Source organism: Mytilus californianus, unplaced genomic scaffold (assembly GCF_021869535.1).
Source record: "Mytilus californianus isolate M0D057914Y unplaced genomic scaffold, xbMytCali1.0.p SCAF_11, whole genome shotgun sequence".
NCBI classification, from domain to species: Eukaryota; Metazoa; Mollusca; class Bivalvia; order Mytilida; family Mytilidae; genus Mytilus; species Mytilus californianus.
In genome coordinates this window covers 51,378,411-51,394,922 of record NW_026262593.1, presented here as the reverse complement: position 1 = coordinate 51,394,922, position 16,512 = coordinate 51,378,411, and the positions used below count along the sequence as shown (strand labels likewise).

Here is a 16,512-nt window from a genome sequence, read left to right as displayed (position 1 = left end):
TAAAAAACGGGACCCAAATAAAAAATCTAAATACATGGTTAGATTCAGCATATCAAAGAACCTCATATATTCAATTTTTGTTGAAATCAAACAAAGTTTAATTTTGGACCCCAATTTGGACCAACTTGAAAACTGGGCCCATAATCAAAAATCTAAATACATGTTTAGATTCAGCATATCAAAGAACCCCATATATTCAATTTTTGTTGAAATCAAACAAAGTTTGAATACTGGACCATATCTTGGACCAACTTGAAAACTGGGCCCATAATCAAAAATCTAAACACATGTTTAGATTCAGCATATCGAAGAACCCCAAGAATTCAATTTTTGTTAAAATTAAACTAAGTTTAATTTTGGACCCTTTGGACCTTAATGTAGACCAATTTGAAAACGGAACCAAAAATTAAGAATCTAAATACACGGTTAGATTCGGCATATCAAAGAACCCCAATAATTCAATTTTTGATGAAATCAAACAAAGTTTAATTTTGGACCCTTTGGACCTCAATGTGGACCAATTTAAAAACGGGGCCCAAAATCCAAAAACTAAATACACGGTTAGATTCAGCATATTAAAGAACCCCAAGAATTCAAGAATAAAACCCCATTGAAATTGGTCAAGAAATAAGCAATTTATACGAAGTATCTTCTTTTGCACAATACTGTGCAATTAAATATTTTTTGCTATTGCGCAATACTGTACAATTGACAATTTCTTTCTATTGCGCAATATTGTGCTATTGGATATTTCTTGCTATTGCGCAATACTGTGCAATTGAAGATTTCTTGCTATTGCGCAATACTGTGCAATTGAAGATTTCTTGCTATTGTGCAATACTGTGCAATTGAAAATTTCTTGCTATTGCACAATACTTATTATATAATAATTTACACATCCTGTTTGGTGTGTATCTCCTACCATATCAATATTTTTTGCTTTTAAATATAAATCAGAAATAACCAACTTAAAATGGAAAATTTAAAAAGAAAAAAAAAAGGAAAAAAAAAAAAAATCCCCCCCCAAATTTTTTGGACCCCTTATGATTCATCACCCCCCAAACTCAATCCCAGCCTTCCCTTTGTGGTATGGTACCTTGCAGTACAATTTCAGAGAGATCCATACACTTGAACACAAGTTATTGTCTGGAAACTAGAAAAATGCTTATTTTTGGCCCCTTTTTGGCCCCCAATTCCTAAACGTTTCGGCAATTACCCCCAAACTCAATTCCAGCTTTCCCTTTGTGATATGGAACCTTGTAGTACAATTTCAGAAAGATCCATACACTTACACACAAGTAATGGTCATGAAACTAGAAAAATGCTTGTTTTTTGCCCCTTTTTTGGCCCCTTATTCCTAAAATTTTGAGGCAATTACCCCCAAAATCAATCCCAGCATTCCTTTTGTGATATGGAACCTTGTGGTACAATGTCAGAGAGATCCATACACTAACACACAAGTTATGTCTGGAAGTTACAAAAATGCTTATTTTTGGCCCCTAATTCCTTTACTGTTGGTACCATAACCTCCAAAATCAATCACAACCTTCCTTTTGTGGTATTGAACCTTGTGGTAAAATTTCATAGAGATCCATTCACTTAAACTAAAGTTAGAGTGCGAAAACCAATGTGTCTTCGGACGACGCCGGACAACGACGACGACGCCAACGTCATACCAATATACGACCACAAAAATTTTTTTACGGTCGTATAAAAATCTAAACACATGTTTAGATTCAGCATATCGAAGAACCCCAAGAATTCAATTTTTGCTAAAATCAAACTAAGTTTAATTTTGGACCCTTTGGACTTTAATGTAGACCAATTTAAAAAATTTGGACTTAAAATTAAAAATCTAAATACACTGTTAGATTTGGAATATCATAGAACCCCAATAATTCAATTTTTGATGAAATCAAACGAAGTTTAATTTTGGACCCTTTTGACCTCAATATGAACCAATTTGATAGCGGGGCCCACAAATAAAAAATCTAAATTCATGGTTAGATTCAGCATATCAAAGAACCCCATATATTCAATTTTTGTTGAAATAAAAAAAAGTTTAATTTTGGACCCCAACTTGGACCAACTTGAAAACTGGGCCCATAATCAAACATCTAAACACATGTTTAGATTCAGCATATCAAAGAACCCCAAGAATTCAATTTTTGTTAAAATCAAACTAAGTTTAATTTTGGACCCTTTGGACCTCAATGAAGACCAATTTAAAAAACGGGACCCAAATAAAAAATCTAAATACATGGTTAGATTCAGCATATCAAAGAACCTCATATATTCAATTTTTGTTGAAATCAAACAAAGTTTAATTTTGGACCCCAATTTGGACCAACTTGAAAACTGGGCCCATAATCAAAAATCTAAATACATGTTTAGATTCAGCATATCAAAGAACCCCATATATTCAATTTTTGTTGAAATCAAACAAAGTTTGAATACTGGACCATATCTTGGACCAACTTGAAAACTGGGCCCATAATCAAAAATCTAAACACATGTTTAGATTCAGCATATCGAAGAACCCCAAGAATTCAATTTTTGTTAAAATCAAACTAAGTTTAATTTTGGACCCTTTGGACCTTAATGTAGACCAATTTAAAAAACAAGACCCAAAATTAAAAATCTAAATACACGGTTAGATTTGGAATATCAAAGAACCCCAATAATTCAATTTTTGATGAAATCAAACAAAGTTTAATTTTGGACCCTTTTGACCTCAATATGAACCAATTTGATAACGGGGTCCACAAATAAAAAATCTAAATACATGGTTAGATTCAGCATATCAAAGAACCTCATATATTCAATTTTTGTTGAAAACAAACAAAGTTTAATTTTGGACCCCAATTTGGACCAACTTGAAAACTGGGCCAAAAATCAAAAATCTAAATACATGTTTAGATTCAGCATATCAAAGAACCTCATATATTCAATTTTTGCTAAAATCAAACAAAGTTTAATTTTGGACCCTTTGGACCTTAATGTAGACCAATTTGAAAACTGGACCCAAAATTAAAAATCTAAATACACTGTTAGATTGGGCATAACAAATAAATAAATGTGATCAAAGATTTTACAAATCTAATGTGCCATACTGTGCAATTAAAGATTACTTCTTGAAATTTTTCAATATTTGAAATTTGAAAAAAAAATAATATTTGAAGAATAATTCTTTTTAATTTCTGAAATCTGAAATGAGAAAAAATTGACCCCCCACAATTTCTTTTTATCCCCCCCCCTTTTTTCCCCCAAAAAATTCTTTCCCTCAAGATATGGTCATAATCTTAATTCAAATTTCCAATGGAGTTGGCAACCATAATTACCCATTTAAATTTACCATAGTGCTAACTTAATCTATTTTATAATAGAATTAATAAAAATATAGTGTCAAATCTTTCATATGGATTTTTTTGTAAAAAAAAAAGATGCAACATTTGCAGATATTTTTACTGGTCTTCCTTTATAAATATGCATTTCTTTAAACATAATTTAAAAGCAGTGTAAGGGAAGTAACCAAAACGTTGTATTTGGATTACCTCCCTTACACTGTTTTAAATTATCTTTATTGTTCATTAACCATTACTTTCTACATAATTTAAAAGCAGTGTAAGGGAGATAATTTCAATGAAGTATTTGATTTATCTCCCTTACACTGCTTTAAATTATGTTTTGTACTAAAGTATTTGTCCATTAACCAGGACAACCTTGTTTTTCCCCCTTTTTTGCCCCTAATTCCTAAATGGTTTGAGCCATAACCCCCCAAAGCAAATCCTAACCATCCCTTTGTGGTATGGAAACTTGTAGTATAATTTCAGAGAGATCCATACACCGTTCCACAGTTATTGTCTGGAAACTAGAAAATGCATATTTTTGGCCCCTTTTTGGCCCCTAATTCCTTAACGGTTGGTACCATAACCCTTAAAATCAATCCCAACCTTCCTTTTGTGGTATTTAACCTTATGGTCAAATTTCAAAAAGATCCATTCACTTAAACTAAAGTTAGAGTGCGAAAACCAATGTGTCTTCCGACGACGACGACGCCGGACGACATCGACGCCGGACTACGATGACGCCGGACGACGACGCCAACGTCATACCAATATACGACCACAAAATTTTTTTGCAGTCATATAACAATGCTTGTTTTTTGGCTCCTTTTTGGCCCCTTATACCTAAACGTTTTGGGCAATTACCCCCAAACTCAATTCCAGCTTTTCCTTTGTGATATGGAACCTTGTAGTACAATTTCAGAAAGATCCATACACTTACACACAATTTATTATCCTGAAACTAGAAAAATGCTTGTTTTTTGCGACTTTTTTGGCCCCTAATTCCTAAAATTTTGAGGCAATTACCCCCAAAATCAATCCCAGCCTTCCCTTTGTGGTGTGGTACCTTGCAGTACAATTGCAGAGAGATCCATACACTTACACACAATTTATTATCCTGAAACAAGAAAAATGCTTGTTTTTTGCCCCTTTTTTGGCCCCTAATTCCTAAAATTTTGAGGCAATTACCCCAAAAAAATCAATCCCAGCCTTCCCTTTGTGGTGTGGTACCTTGCAGTACAATTGCAGAGAGATCCATACACATACACACAAGTTATTGTCATTAAACTAGAAAAATGCTCGTTTTTTGCCCCTTTTTTGACCCCTTATTCCTAAACGTTTTGGACTATTACCCCAAAATCAATTCCAGCATTCCCTTTGTGATATGGAACCTTGTGGTACAATGTCAGAGAGATCCATACACTAACACACAAGTTATGTCTGGAAGTTACAAAAATGCTTATTTTTTGCCCCTTTTTGGCCCCTTATTCCTTAACTGTTGGTACCATAACCCCCAAAATCAATCCCAATCTTCCTTTTGTGGTATTGAACCTTGCGGTAAAATTTCATAGAGATCCATTCACTTAAACTAAAGTTAGAGTGCGAAAACCAATGTGTCTTCGGACGACGACGACGCCGTCATACCAATATACGACAACAAAATTTGTTTGCGGTCGTATAAAAAGTTGAGCATGGGAGCACATAGGTCTATGGTTCACTGTAGGAGGAGTTATTAGGAAACGCTATGCACCTTTTATGCAAGTAAATACTCCAAAAAATGACAAAGATCAACTCACTCCCAAAAAGGCAAATATCAATAAAATCAAAACCCTGACCACATGCATACCTTCAATATATGTACAAACAGCCAGCAAAGTGAAAACTTCCTAGCATTCAAATCTGTAGGACGAGTTATCTGGAAAAAACTATATACCCATGATGTGACAGACGGAGGGACAGACAGGGGTAAAACAATATGCTAAAAAATAGCTTACATTTTACTTGAACTTGTGGCTGTACTTTTTTTGACTGTTGAATATGGCACTTTGGTAGAGTTTGTTGTGTTGTAAAGTTGCACAATTGCTGCATTAAACCAGGAAACTGATTCATTTTAGATTGATTTCCTTGAAACTTGCTTTGAAATGGGTTTTGAGTAGGTTCATTTATACTCTTCTGCATATTGGGGTGCTTTCTACCGGATTTTGTTGGACATCGTTGCTTTTTTGGCTTAGGTTCTCCTTGATTTTGAACTGGTCTTTGTGGACCTTCTTGGCACTTTCCATTAGAACCTCCTGATTGGTTTCCTTGAGGTTGTTGTAGAAACTGGTTTGGAATTGGTCTTTGTGCATCTCCCTGTTGGTTTCCTTGAGGTTGTCCAGGAAACTGGTTTGGAATTGGTCTTTTTGGACCTCCTTGTTGTTTTCCTTGATGTTGTCCAGGACACATGTTCGAATTTGATCTTCGTGGACCTCCTTGTTGGTTTCCTTGAGATTGTCCAGGAAATTGATTAGGATTTGGTTTATGTGGACCTCCTTGTTGGTTTCCTTGATGTTGTCCAGGAAACTGGTTTGGATTTGGTCTTCTTGGACCACCTTGTTGGTTTCCTTGAGGCTGTGCAGGACACTGGTTTTGATTTTGTCTTCGTGGACCTCTTTGTTGGTTTCCTTGAGGTTGTCCAGAAAATAGATTAGGATTTGGACCTCTTTGTTGGTTTCCTTGAGGTTGTCCAGAAAATTGATTAGGATTTGGTCTATGTGGACCTCCTTGTTGGTTTTCTTGAGGTTGTCCAAGAAACTGGTTTGGATTTGGTCTTTTTGGACCACCTTGTTGGTTTCCTTGAGGCTGTGCAGGACACTGGTTTGGATTTTGTCTTCGTGGACCTCCTTGTTGGTTTCCTTGAGGTTGTCCAGGAAACTGGTTTGGATTTGGTCCTCGTTGACCCCCTTGTTTTCCTTGAGGTTGTCCAGTACACCAGTTTGGACCTCCTTGTTGGTTTCCTTGAGGTTGTCCAGGAAACTGGTTTGGATTTGGTCTTTGTGGACCTCCTTGTTGGTTTCCTTGAGGTTGTCTTAGAAACTGGTTTGGGTTTGATCCTCTTGGACCTCCTTGTTGGTTTCCTTGAGGTTGTCTTAGAAACTGGTTTGGGTTTGGTCCTCGTGGACCCCCTTGCTGCATTCCACAAGGTTGCCCTTGACATTGATTTAAGTTTGGTATCCTTTGACATCCTTCTTGGTTTCCATGAGGTTGTCCTTGAAAGTGATTTGGGTGTGGTCCTCTTGGAAATCTTTGTTGGCTTCCACAAGACTGTTCTTGAAATTGAATGGGGTTTGGTAGTCTTGGACCTCCTAGATGCTGATTTGTGTTTGGTCCTCTTGGGACTCCTTGCTTTTTGGCTTGATTCCCCGGAGGTTTTCCTTGACCTTGATTGATTTTAAGTCCTTTTCCACCTCTTTGCATACTAGGTTGCTTTCCATTATTTCCTTTTGCACCTCCTCCTCTTTGACCTCCTCGCTGACTCATTGTTATTTCACTCGTTTAACTGTCAGCTGGAATAAAAGACCTACATAAACAATGAAAAAGCTATTAAAAAAATGTAATTCAAAATGAATACAAAGTAACCAAAAACTATGAAAAAACTTTTAACATGACGAGGAAGGTTTAAATTTTTTAAAATTAAGGTTTTCAATTGACCTAGATATTTGTTTACCTTTTATACATTGTCATTGTGACTTGGATGGAGAGATGTCTCATTGGCACTCATACCACATCTTTTTATTTATATTTCCGACAAAATCTATCATTATCTACACATGTTTACAAATATAAATATTTATGAATGTTTTTCAAGTTATTTCTTGTTTACTGGAACTGGTAACAATTTTTGAGGAACAAAATGTATAGAGTTATCTCCCATGGTAGTCAATTTTAATTTTTTTTTTTTACTTTCTACATGTACCCTAGGTAGAAGAATTTTGTCCTGTACGTGTTTTCTCTTTTTCTTGGTTCTCTCTAGATAACCTGCATCATGATAGAACATAGTGTAAACCAAGCAATAATCAAAATTTCATCTAATCTGCATTAAAACTGTCATGACTGTTGAATATGATTGATACAATGAAGACTATAAGTATAAAATGATAAACACCACTCATGTACCTCTTTGTCTTTATTATTAAGTCCCTTTTGGTCCATTTATATCTCTCATTCTATCAACATTTTTAAAACATTTAAGGCTAATTAATAAAAATTTTGGATAACTATCACACACTAATGAGCAATGTTAGAAGTATAATAATAAATGGAAATGGTCAAGCTGAATGAACATAATCCACTAAAAAGTTTACTGACGCCGGTCCATAGAGGTTCTAATAAGTCCTAATGTAAAACTTAAGTTTACCCCGATTGCTTTTTAGCGTCAGCATATATACATGATTATAAATTGTTGCTACTGCTTCAAAAATCATTTCATTTACTTATTAGAGTAAAAAGCTTTTATGGTCCAATATACTTAATTAAGGAGAAATGGCTAAAAAGCACGCCAAAAACACTGAGAAGGTTTGCGCTGCCTACTAATATTTATGGTTGAGCCCTATTTCAAGGCATTTTCCCTTCAAACATGTTTTTGAGACTCAATCAACTCAGAATATTTCATTTTTGCAATATTTCAGTTAAAAGGCATGATTTTTTTTAGATTTCAATATGTTTTCCAATTTATAACTGAGAATTTTTTTTTTGCAATGGATTGTAGGGTAAAGTTCCTACAACTGTCAGCCAGGGGTAATACACTTACTTATAACTAAAAGTAATATTTACATGTATAAGTAAATTTGTACGATTTTTATTCTATTTTCAAGGTTTAAATTATTACCCCTTACATCATGTACATGTAATCTTCCCAAAAAATAACCTGATAGACTTTTGTGAACAGATGTGAAGAAAATTTGTGAAAGGCTTTCAAAAATTGCTTCCAGGAGGCTTGTAAACATGGTAAACGAGTAGTAAATGAGCAGTATTTTGAATTAGTTAATAGGCTTGTAAATGAGCAGCATTTTGATGTTTAACAGACAAAGGAGATTTTCATTGTCCATGAAATTATACATTTATGAATAAAAAAGACAACTATTAATGACAAACAATAAAACACTCTATTTCAGAGCAAATTATGTAGTCAAGAGAATTTCAAAAAAAAAAGAAAATATCACTGTTTTTAATTCTATAATTAAAACAAATCTGAATGTCTAAGGGATATAACTCTACATCCAAAATGTAGCAGTAAATAAAAAACACTTGCATAAGTTTTACCCCTGACTGATTGTCAAGTTCAAGGGAATATTTTTTTCTACACTTTTTGCATCATAAATTAATACAACTGATGAGAGGTACTCATTATGTTTTGATGTTATTACAAACATATATGATCCTATATAAAAATGCTTAGAAGGAATAAAAGTGATATATAATTGACTTATAGTAAATAAAGATAAATAAATTTTAAGAATAATAACAATGTTGGACGATAAAAAATTGTGTCTTTGAAGCACATTAAGATATATGTCATTTTCATTCTAGATGAGATATCTGTAGTCTTTAAGAATTTTTTAAAATATCAATATTTACATTTCTAAGTAGAATTGTGCTACGACACATATTGAAATATAGATGTATTTGTTTAAAAGTAATATATATCTTTAATAATCATTTTATCACAATTTAAAGAGTATTAATGATTATGCCAGTATATAGCATTTCTGTTGATTACAATATTCTATTAGAAGCTATCCAAACTATCATGTATAATGAATAATTATTACAAAAACAAATTTTACAGAAGTTAGTCATCAATACTGTTTCCTTAAAATATTCCTCTGATAATCAGCGAAATTTACATAACATCTATATGTGCAAATTTCCATGCACTAATTATTAAATTACCCTGAACATGCTGAATAAAATACTTATTTAATTCACAAAACTCTCAGGCTGTTAAAGTAATTATGAAAAATTTCATTTATATGAGGTCCCAATGAATTAGGCCGGATCAACTGATAGGCCTAATTGACTTGGGGTGGAATTGGTTTGGGGCAAGCCATATGACACTATATTTATATACTAAGGAACCGGCTTATCTGTTTACAGCAATCTAGGTAATTTTAAAAATTCATCATTCAGTCTCTAAATTTTCTGCATGACAGGAAAAATTGCGTAGTCGATTTCCCAGCTTGGCTGCAACTCAGTTTAAATCTAGCCTGAGACTAGTAGTCTCAGAGTCAGATCTAGCCAAGATAAATATCAAATTTGTCAAATAGAGTTATCCCTCTTTGTCATGCTATTTGTTCTCAACCATTTGATTATCAGTACAATAATGAATGTTTGCTTGCATGTGATGTATGTTTGTGTTTGTATGCATGTAACTTATTAATATGCTTGCCATTAGGAATAAACTTTGTTATACTCATTTCTTTCCGTACTTCTTTAGTTTTACGCCGTAGCCTGGCGTAGGCGTAGCCTGTACAATGCCAAGTTTTACAGAATAATAGAAAGACGCAGCAGTTAGAAAAAAATAGTAGTCATATTCAAATATTTCATGTAAGCAATATTATTGGTACATTGGACGTCTAGAACCACAGGAGTTTGAAATCCTAGCAATAAAGGTGTATAAATATCATGCCAAACTCGACTATCACAGTAGAGCTTCTCTTGTATAAATATGCCAAACTCGACTATCACAGTAGAGCTTCTCTTTCGAGAGAAGCTCTACTGTGATAGTCGAGTTTGGCATATTTATACACCTTTATTGCTAGGATTTCAAACTCCTGTGCTAGAACTTACCAACATGGCATGCATCGTAAAACAGATTTTACAATCTCGAAACTGGGGCTGTGTTTGATTTTGCCTAATGTTGAACGCTGATCCGGTGCTCCAGACAATTTATGTCAGTATCTTTTGATTGGTAGTGGGTGTAAAATGGAACACGTATATTGGTAAGAAAGAATCAGAAGTAATTTTCTTATCTGCTGTTGGATCTTTTTCCTTTTTTTCATTGAATTCCTAGTTTTACGAGATAAATCTGAAAACCAGGTGAATCAAGCAACGCCGTGTGTGAATATTCTGGTATGAATGATGGAACGACAGGGTAACATCACAGGCACTTGTTTCTATCCATGGGAAGCCCCACTATCAACGTATATTTACGAGCACTTGTTTCTATCCATGGGAAGCCCCACTATCAACGTATATTTAAAATATACGTTGATAGTGGGGCTTCCCATGGATAGAAACAAGTGCCTGTGGGTAACATGTGCATCTTGTAAAAAATATTTGAGAAAATTCCAGTACCAGCTGACGATTACAAAGTACACATACAAAAATAAACAAAGACAAATATACAAACCAAATAATTGTATATCTACATTGTGAGGAAGTGTATGAAATATTGTAGTCTATCATTTTACAGTCTGTCAATTTTTAACTGAAAATATTCCTGTTACATTAAGATATAGGATAAGATATTTTTTATTAAAAAAAAAGTAAGGAATTGTATTGAAAATTACAGGGCCCTTGCCCTTGAAGAGTCAAGTGATTTATTACAATGATTTAAATAATTGAATAAATGATTTTTATAATCATAATTTATATATTATACTTTTAGTGATAAATATTATAGATTCTACCACTGCATCGAGTGTGATACGATATTTATCCACTCGAGACAGTTAAATTTTCAAATTTAAAACGCCCTCAGGCTTGCCGAGCGTTTTAAATATTTAAAATTTAACTGTCGAGAGTGGATAAATATCGTATTACACGAGATTTGGTGGTGGAATCTGTTTCTCTTATGATTTTCAAACAATACGCAGGCAAATTTATTCCTTCTTTTCGAATGATCTGCAAAAAGATGTGTTCTTTCTATGTGACGTCATCAGGCATGGTCGCCTTTTTTCATGCCGTCACAATAGGAAATTCAGAGGAAAGCCAAGAAAATTCGACGTCATAATCAGATTTTAACCAATGAAGAACTGAGATCAAACGAACCACACGTTGATTAAATTTTTTTTATACAATGGGTGCAGAAATGGATAAATTGACGAAAAATTAGAGAAATATGATTTATAATCAACTAAATTCTGAGATCTAAATAAATAAACCACAGCCAGACTAGAGCCATATAACCATGATAACAGGCAAATTAATATTCCTAATGGGTAATACATATAAACATATCTGAATTATATTGGTAGTTTTCTGAGCTTTAATTAAAACATTTATTAATTAATATAAAAACAGAGTATTATTTAGAAATCTAGAAAATGGAAAGGTTTAGATCATGCAATGTTACTCCAGTGTTGTCATTACTTTTATTCTGAAATGAAAAAGGCTTTCCTTTGACAACACACACGTACTCTACTGTGACCATGCATGTATGGTCACACCACTGTAATCATACATGTATGGTCACACCACTGTGATCATATATGTATGGTCACACCACTGTGATCATATATGTATGGTCACACCACTGTGATCATGCATGTATGGTCACACCACTGTGATCATGTATGTATGGTCACACCACTGTGATCATGTATGTATGGTCACACCACTGTGATCATGTTTGTATGGTCACACTACTGTGATCATGTATGTATGGTCACACCACTGTGATCATGCATGTATGGTCACACCACTGTGATCATGTATGTATGGTCACACCACTGTGATCATGTTTGTATGGTCACACCACTGTGATCATGCATGTATGGTCACACCACTGTGATCATGCATGTATGGTCACACCACTGTGATCATGTTTGTATGGTCACACCAATGTGATCATGTTTGTATGGTCACACCAATGTGATCATGCGTGTATGGTCACACCAATGTGATCATGTTTGTATGGTCACACCACTGTGATCATGTTTGTATGGTCACACCAATGTGATCATGTTTGTATGGTCACACCAATGTGATCATGCATGTATGGTCACACCAATGTGATCATGTTTGTATGGTCACACCACTGTGATCATGTTTGTATGGTCACACCACTGTGATCATGTTTGTATGGTCACACCACTGTGATCATGCATGTATGGTCACCACTCAGCACTGTGGTTTTATACTATAATTGTGATCATGTGCATATTATATTATCCTGATAATAATCCATCAACAAAGACTTACCTTTACAGCAATTCTGCTCTTGATAGATATTTCTATTCAATGTCATTACAAGGTAAGTACCAGTAGTAAAAATGACTGTTACAGGTTATCAGTTGCATAGAAAGGAATTTATAAATTCTTTGTGAGGTGTCACTTAATTGTTGATGAAGCCAATGAAAAGGTTAAGATATTAACAATAATCAGTGTGATTTTTGTCTCAGGATGGAAGATAACTAAGTCATTCACCACTTTCTTGTTGCATTGTTCACTTTTTAATTGCAATACTTTTCAATTCCCTTAGGTTTTCTTGAATAAAAATTAACATGATTAAGCCAATTAAACTCCTGTGTTTATGTATGACATTTGAAATTTTTACAACTTATCAAAATTTTATCATAGAACTTTTCTCAAGAGATTTTAACATGTTTAAAGGGGACATAATGACATATATAAAACAGTTAAATAACAAAAATAATGAACTCCAAGGAAAATTCAAATCGGAAAGTCACAAAAATCAAATGGCAAAATCAAAAGCTGAAACACATCAATCAAATGGAAAACAACTGTCATTATTCCTGACTTGGTACAGGCATTTCCTTTATAATGTAGAAAATGGTGGATTGAACCTGGTTTTATAAAATGTTCTTCATCTTCAGCTTTATCCAACATGCATTTTTCACATATTATCTTTGTGATTTATCTATATAGTTTTTTGCATATATGTCTCTGTCTCTATTTTTAGGGGTTGTGTACTTATTTAAATTCTGATCTTGAAAGCGCTTGTCTACTTTTTCATTGTTTTTACAAATTCTTTTAATTCCAGATATTTTTCTGTACCAAAAAAATTTTTGAATTAGAAAAATAAGTCATGAGTTTTCCTTTATTTGATTTAACAAGTTTTTCTCTAAAATCTCTCTTAATAATTCAGAAAAAAAGTCACATAATTTATCATTTACTTTAGTACATATATATATATACAAGAATTATAGTCATTTCGTACACTTACCATTTCGTAACCCCCATTTTTTCCCCTTTTTAAAAACCATTTCGTATCCTGACCATTTCATACCTCATGGAATATTTATATGTATACCATTTCGTACCTCATGGAATATTTATATGTTTGTCATTCCATACCTTAGGGAAGATTTATATGTAGTGCCATTTCATACCCATCAGATATTATTTATAAGCATGCAATTTCTCAAATTGAAAAAGCCGTAGCAAATTTTTCTTTGAGTGGTCACATGGGGTGCAAATTCTTAAGCAAACATTTTTATTCATGGCAATTGACTGAATATCAGATTGTAGATATAAGAAGATGTGGTATGAGTGCCAACGAGACAACTATCCATTCAAGTCAAAATTTATAAAAGTAAACCATTAAATTATAGGTCAAAGTACGGTGTTCAACACGGAGCCTTGGCTCACACCGAACAGCAAGCTATAAAGGGCCCCAAAAGTTACTAGTGTGTCCCTTTTCACTGCATTTCCTAGCAAACGTAGATGACGTATGACAGATTTTAAATGTATGATTTGATGTTGTTTTTTGTCAGTTTCATTAGAATGGAGATAACAATATTGTATTCTAATATTTAAGCTCCGACGGCATCAATTGGTGATTTGATGGTCACAAATACCGATTAACTTAATTAGGCTTCGCTAATTCAACACCAGTAAACTTGATTTCTGACCATCAAATCACCAATTGATGCAGTCAAAGCTTAATTGAAATACAATACAGTTATCTCCTAATTACATATGAATTAACAATATATGCATAAATAACAATAGGCATGATAAGTGATGTCAGAAGTTTCATGATTACAAAATATCTTTACAATAAACTGTTTCTTAATTTAAGGATGTATTCCTCTGACGTTTCAGTCTTGTTGAAATCTCGTTCTGGAATTATTTCCAAAACATGTGATACAAGTGGAAAATATCAACGAATTTAAAAAATGTTATAATCAAACTTAACTCTGTGAAAAAATTGTGTATTTACAATAAGTAGTTTTTATACGACCGCAAAAAAATTTTTGTGGTCGTATATTGGTATGACGTTGGTGTCATCGTCGTCGTCGATGTCGTCCGGCGTCGTCGTCCGAAGACGCATTAGTTTTCGCACTCTAACTTTAGTTTAAGTGAATGGATCTCTATGAAATTTTACCATAAGGTTCAATACCACAAAAGGAAGGTGGGGATTGATTTTGGGGGTTATGGTACCAACAGTTAAGGAATTAGGGGCCAAAAAAGGGCCAAAAATAAGCATTTTCTAGATTCCAGACAGTAACTGTGGAACGGTGTATGGATCTCTTGCTTTGGGGGGTTATTGCTCAAACCGTTTAAGAATTAGGGGCAAAAAAGGGGGAAAAACAAGGTTGTCTTCATTAATGGACAAATACTTTAGTACAAAACATAACTTAAAGCAGTGTAAGGGAGATAAATCAAATACATCATTGAAATTATCTCCCTTACACTGCTTTTAAATTATGTATAAAGTAATGGTTAATGAACAATTAAGATAATTTAAAACAGTGTAAGGGAGGTAATCCAAATACAACGTTTTGGTTACTTCCCTTACACTGCTTTTAAATTATGTTTAAAGAAATGCATATTTATAAAGGAAGACCAGTATGGCGCATTAGATTTGTAAAATCTTTGACCACATTTATTTATTTGTTATGCCGAATCTAACCGTGTATTTAGATTTTTAATTTTGGGTCCAGTTTTCAAATTGGTCTACATTAAGGTCCAAAGGGTCCAAAATTAAACTTTGTTTGATTTTAACAAAAATTGAATATATGGGGTTCTTTGATATGCTGAATCTAAACATGTATTTAGATTTTTGATTTTGGGCCCAGTTTTCAAGTTGGTCCAAATTGGGGTCCAAAATTAAACTTTGTTTCATTTCAACAAAAATTGAATATATGGGGTTCTTTGATATGCTGCATCTAACCGTGTATTTAGATTTTTTATTTGTGGACCCCGCTATCAAATTGGTTCATATTGAGGTCAAAAGGGTCCAAAATTAAACTTTGTTTGATTTCATCAAAAATTGAATTCTTGGGGTACTTTGATATGCCAAATCTAACCGTGTATTTAGATTTTTAATTTTGGGTCCCGTTTTTTAAATTGGTCTACATTAAGGTCAAAAGGGTCCAAAATTAAACTTAGTTTCATTTTAACAAAAATTGAATTCTTGGGGTTCTTTGATATGCTGAATCTAAACATGTGTTTAGATTTTTCATTATGGGCCCAGTTTTCAAGTTGGTCCAAGTTGGGGTCCAAAATTAAACTTTGTTTGATTTCAACAAAAATTGAATATATGGGGTTCTTTGATATGATTTATCTAAACATGTATTTAGATTTTAGATTTTTGGCCCAGTTTTCAAGTTGGTCCAAATTGGGGTCCAAAATTAAACTTTGTTTGATTTCAACAAAAATTGAATATATGGGGTTCTTTGATATGCTGAATCTTACCATGTATTTAGATTTTTTATTTGTGGACCCGCTATCAAATTGGTTCATATTGAGGTCAAAAGGGTCCAAAATTAAACTTTGTTTGATTTCATCAAAAATTAAATTATTGGGGTTCTTTGATATGCCAAATCTAACCGTGTTTTTAGATTTTTAATTTTGGGTCCCGTTTTTTGAATTGGTCTACATTAAGGTCCAAAGGGTCCAAAATTAAACTTAGTTTGATTTTAACAAAAATTGAATTTTTGGGGTTCTTTGATATGCTGAATCTAAACATGTGTTTAGATTTTTGATTATGGGACCAGTTTTCAAGTTGGTCCAAGTTGGGGTCCAAAATTAAACTTTGTTTGATTTCAACAAAAATTGAATATATGGGGTTCTTTGATATGCTGAATCTAAACATGTATTTAGATTTTAGATTTTTGGCCCAGTTTTCAAGTTGGTCCAAATTGGGGTCCAAAATTAAACTTTGTTTGATTTCAACAAAAATTGAATATATGGGGTTCTTTGATATGCTGAATCT

At 33.4% G+C, this 16,512-nt stretch overlaps 1 protein-coding gene across 5 annotated transcripts in view; it reads right to left on the bottom strand.

Annotated features, from left to right (window-relative positions):
* Positions 1 to 10,263, bottom strand: part of LOC127720278 (uncharacterized) — a 31,202-nt gene extending 20,939 nt beyond the window's left edge. Inside the window, exons 1-3 of one of the 5 annotated variants that reach the window (XM_052226785.1) lie at positions 10,176 to 10,263; positions 6,227 to 6,906; positions 5,342 to 6,106 (exon numbers count right to left, since the gene is read on the bottom strand). In XM_052226785.1, the coding sequence (XP_052082745.1) occupies positions 5,342 to 6,106; positions 6,227 to 6,866 (1,405 nt within the window). In that variant the 5' untranslated portion in view covers positions 6,867 to 6,906; positions 10,176 to 10,263. Of the gene's footprint in view, positions 1 to 5,341; positions 6,907 to 10,175 lie in introns of all 5 variants that reach the window. The other 4 variants (XM_052226786.1, XM_052226787.1, XM_052226788.1 and 1 more) reach the window with 4 other exon arrangements.
* Between the last annotated feature and the right edge of the window lie 6,249 nt (positions 10,264 to 16,512).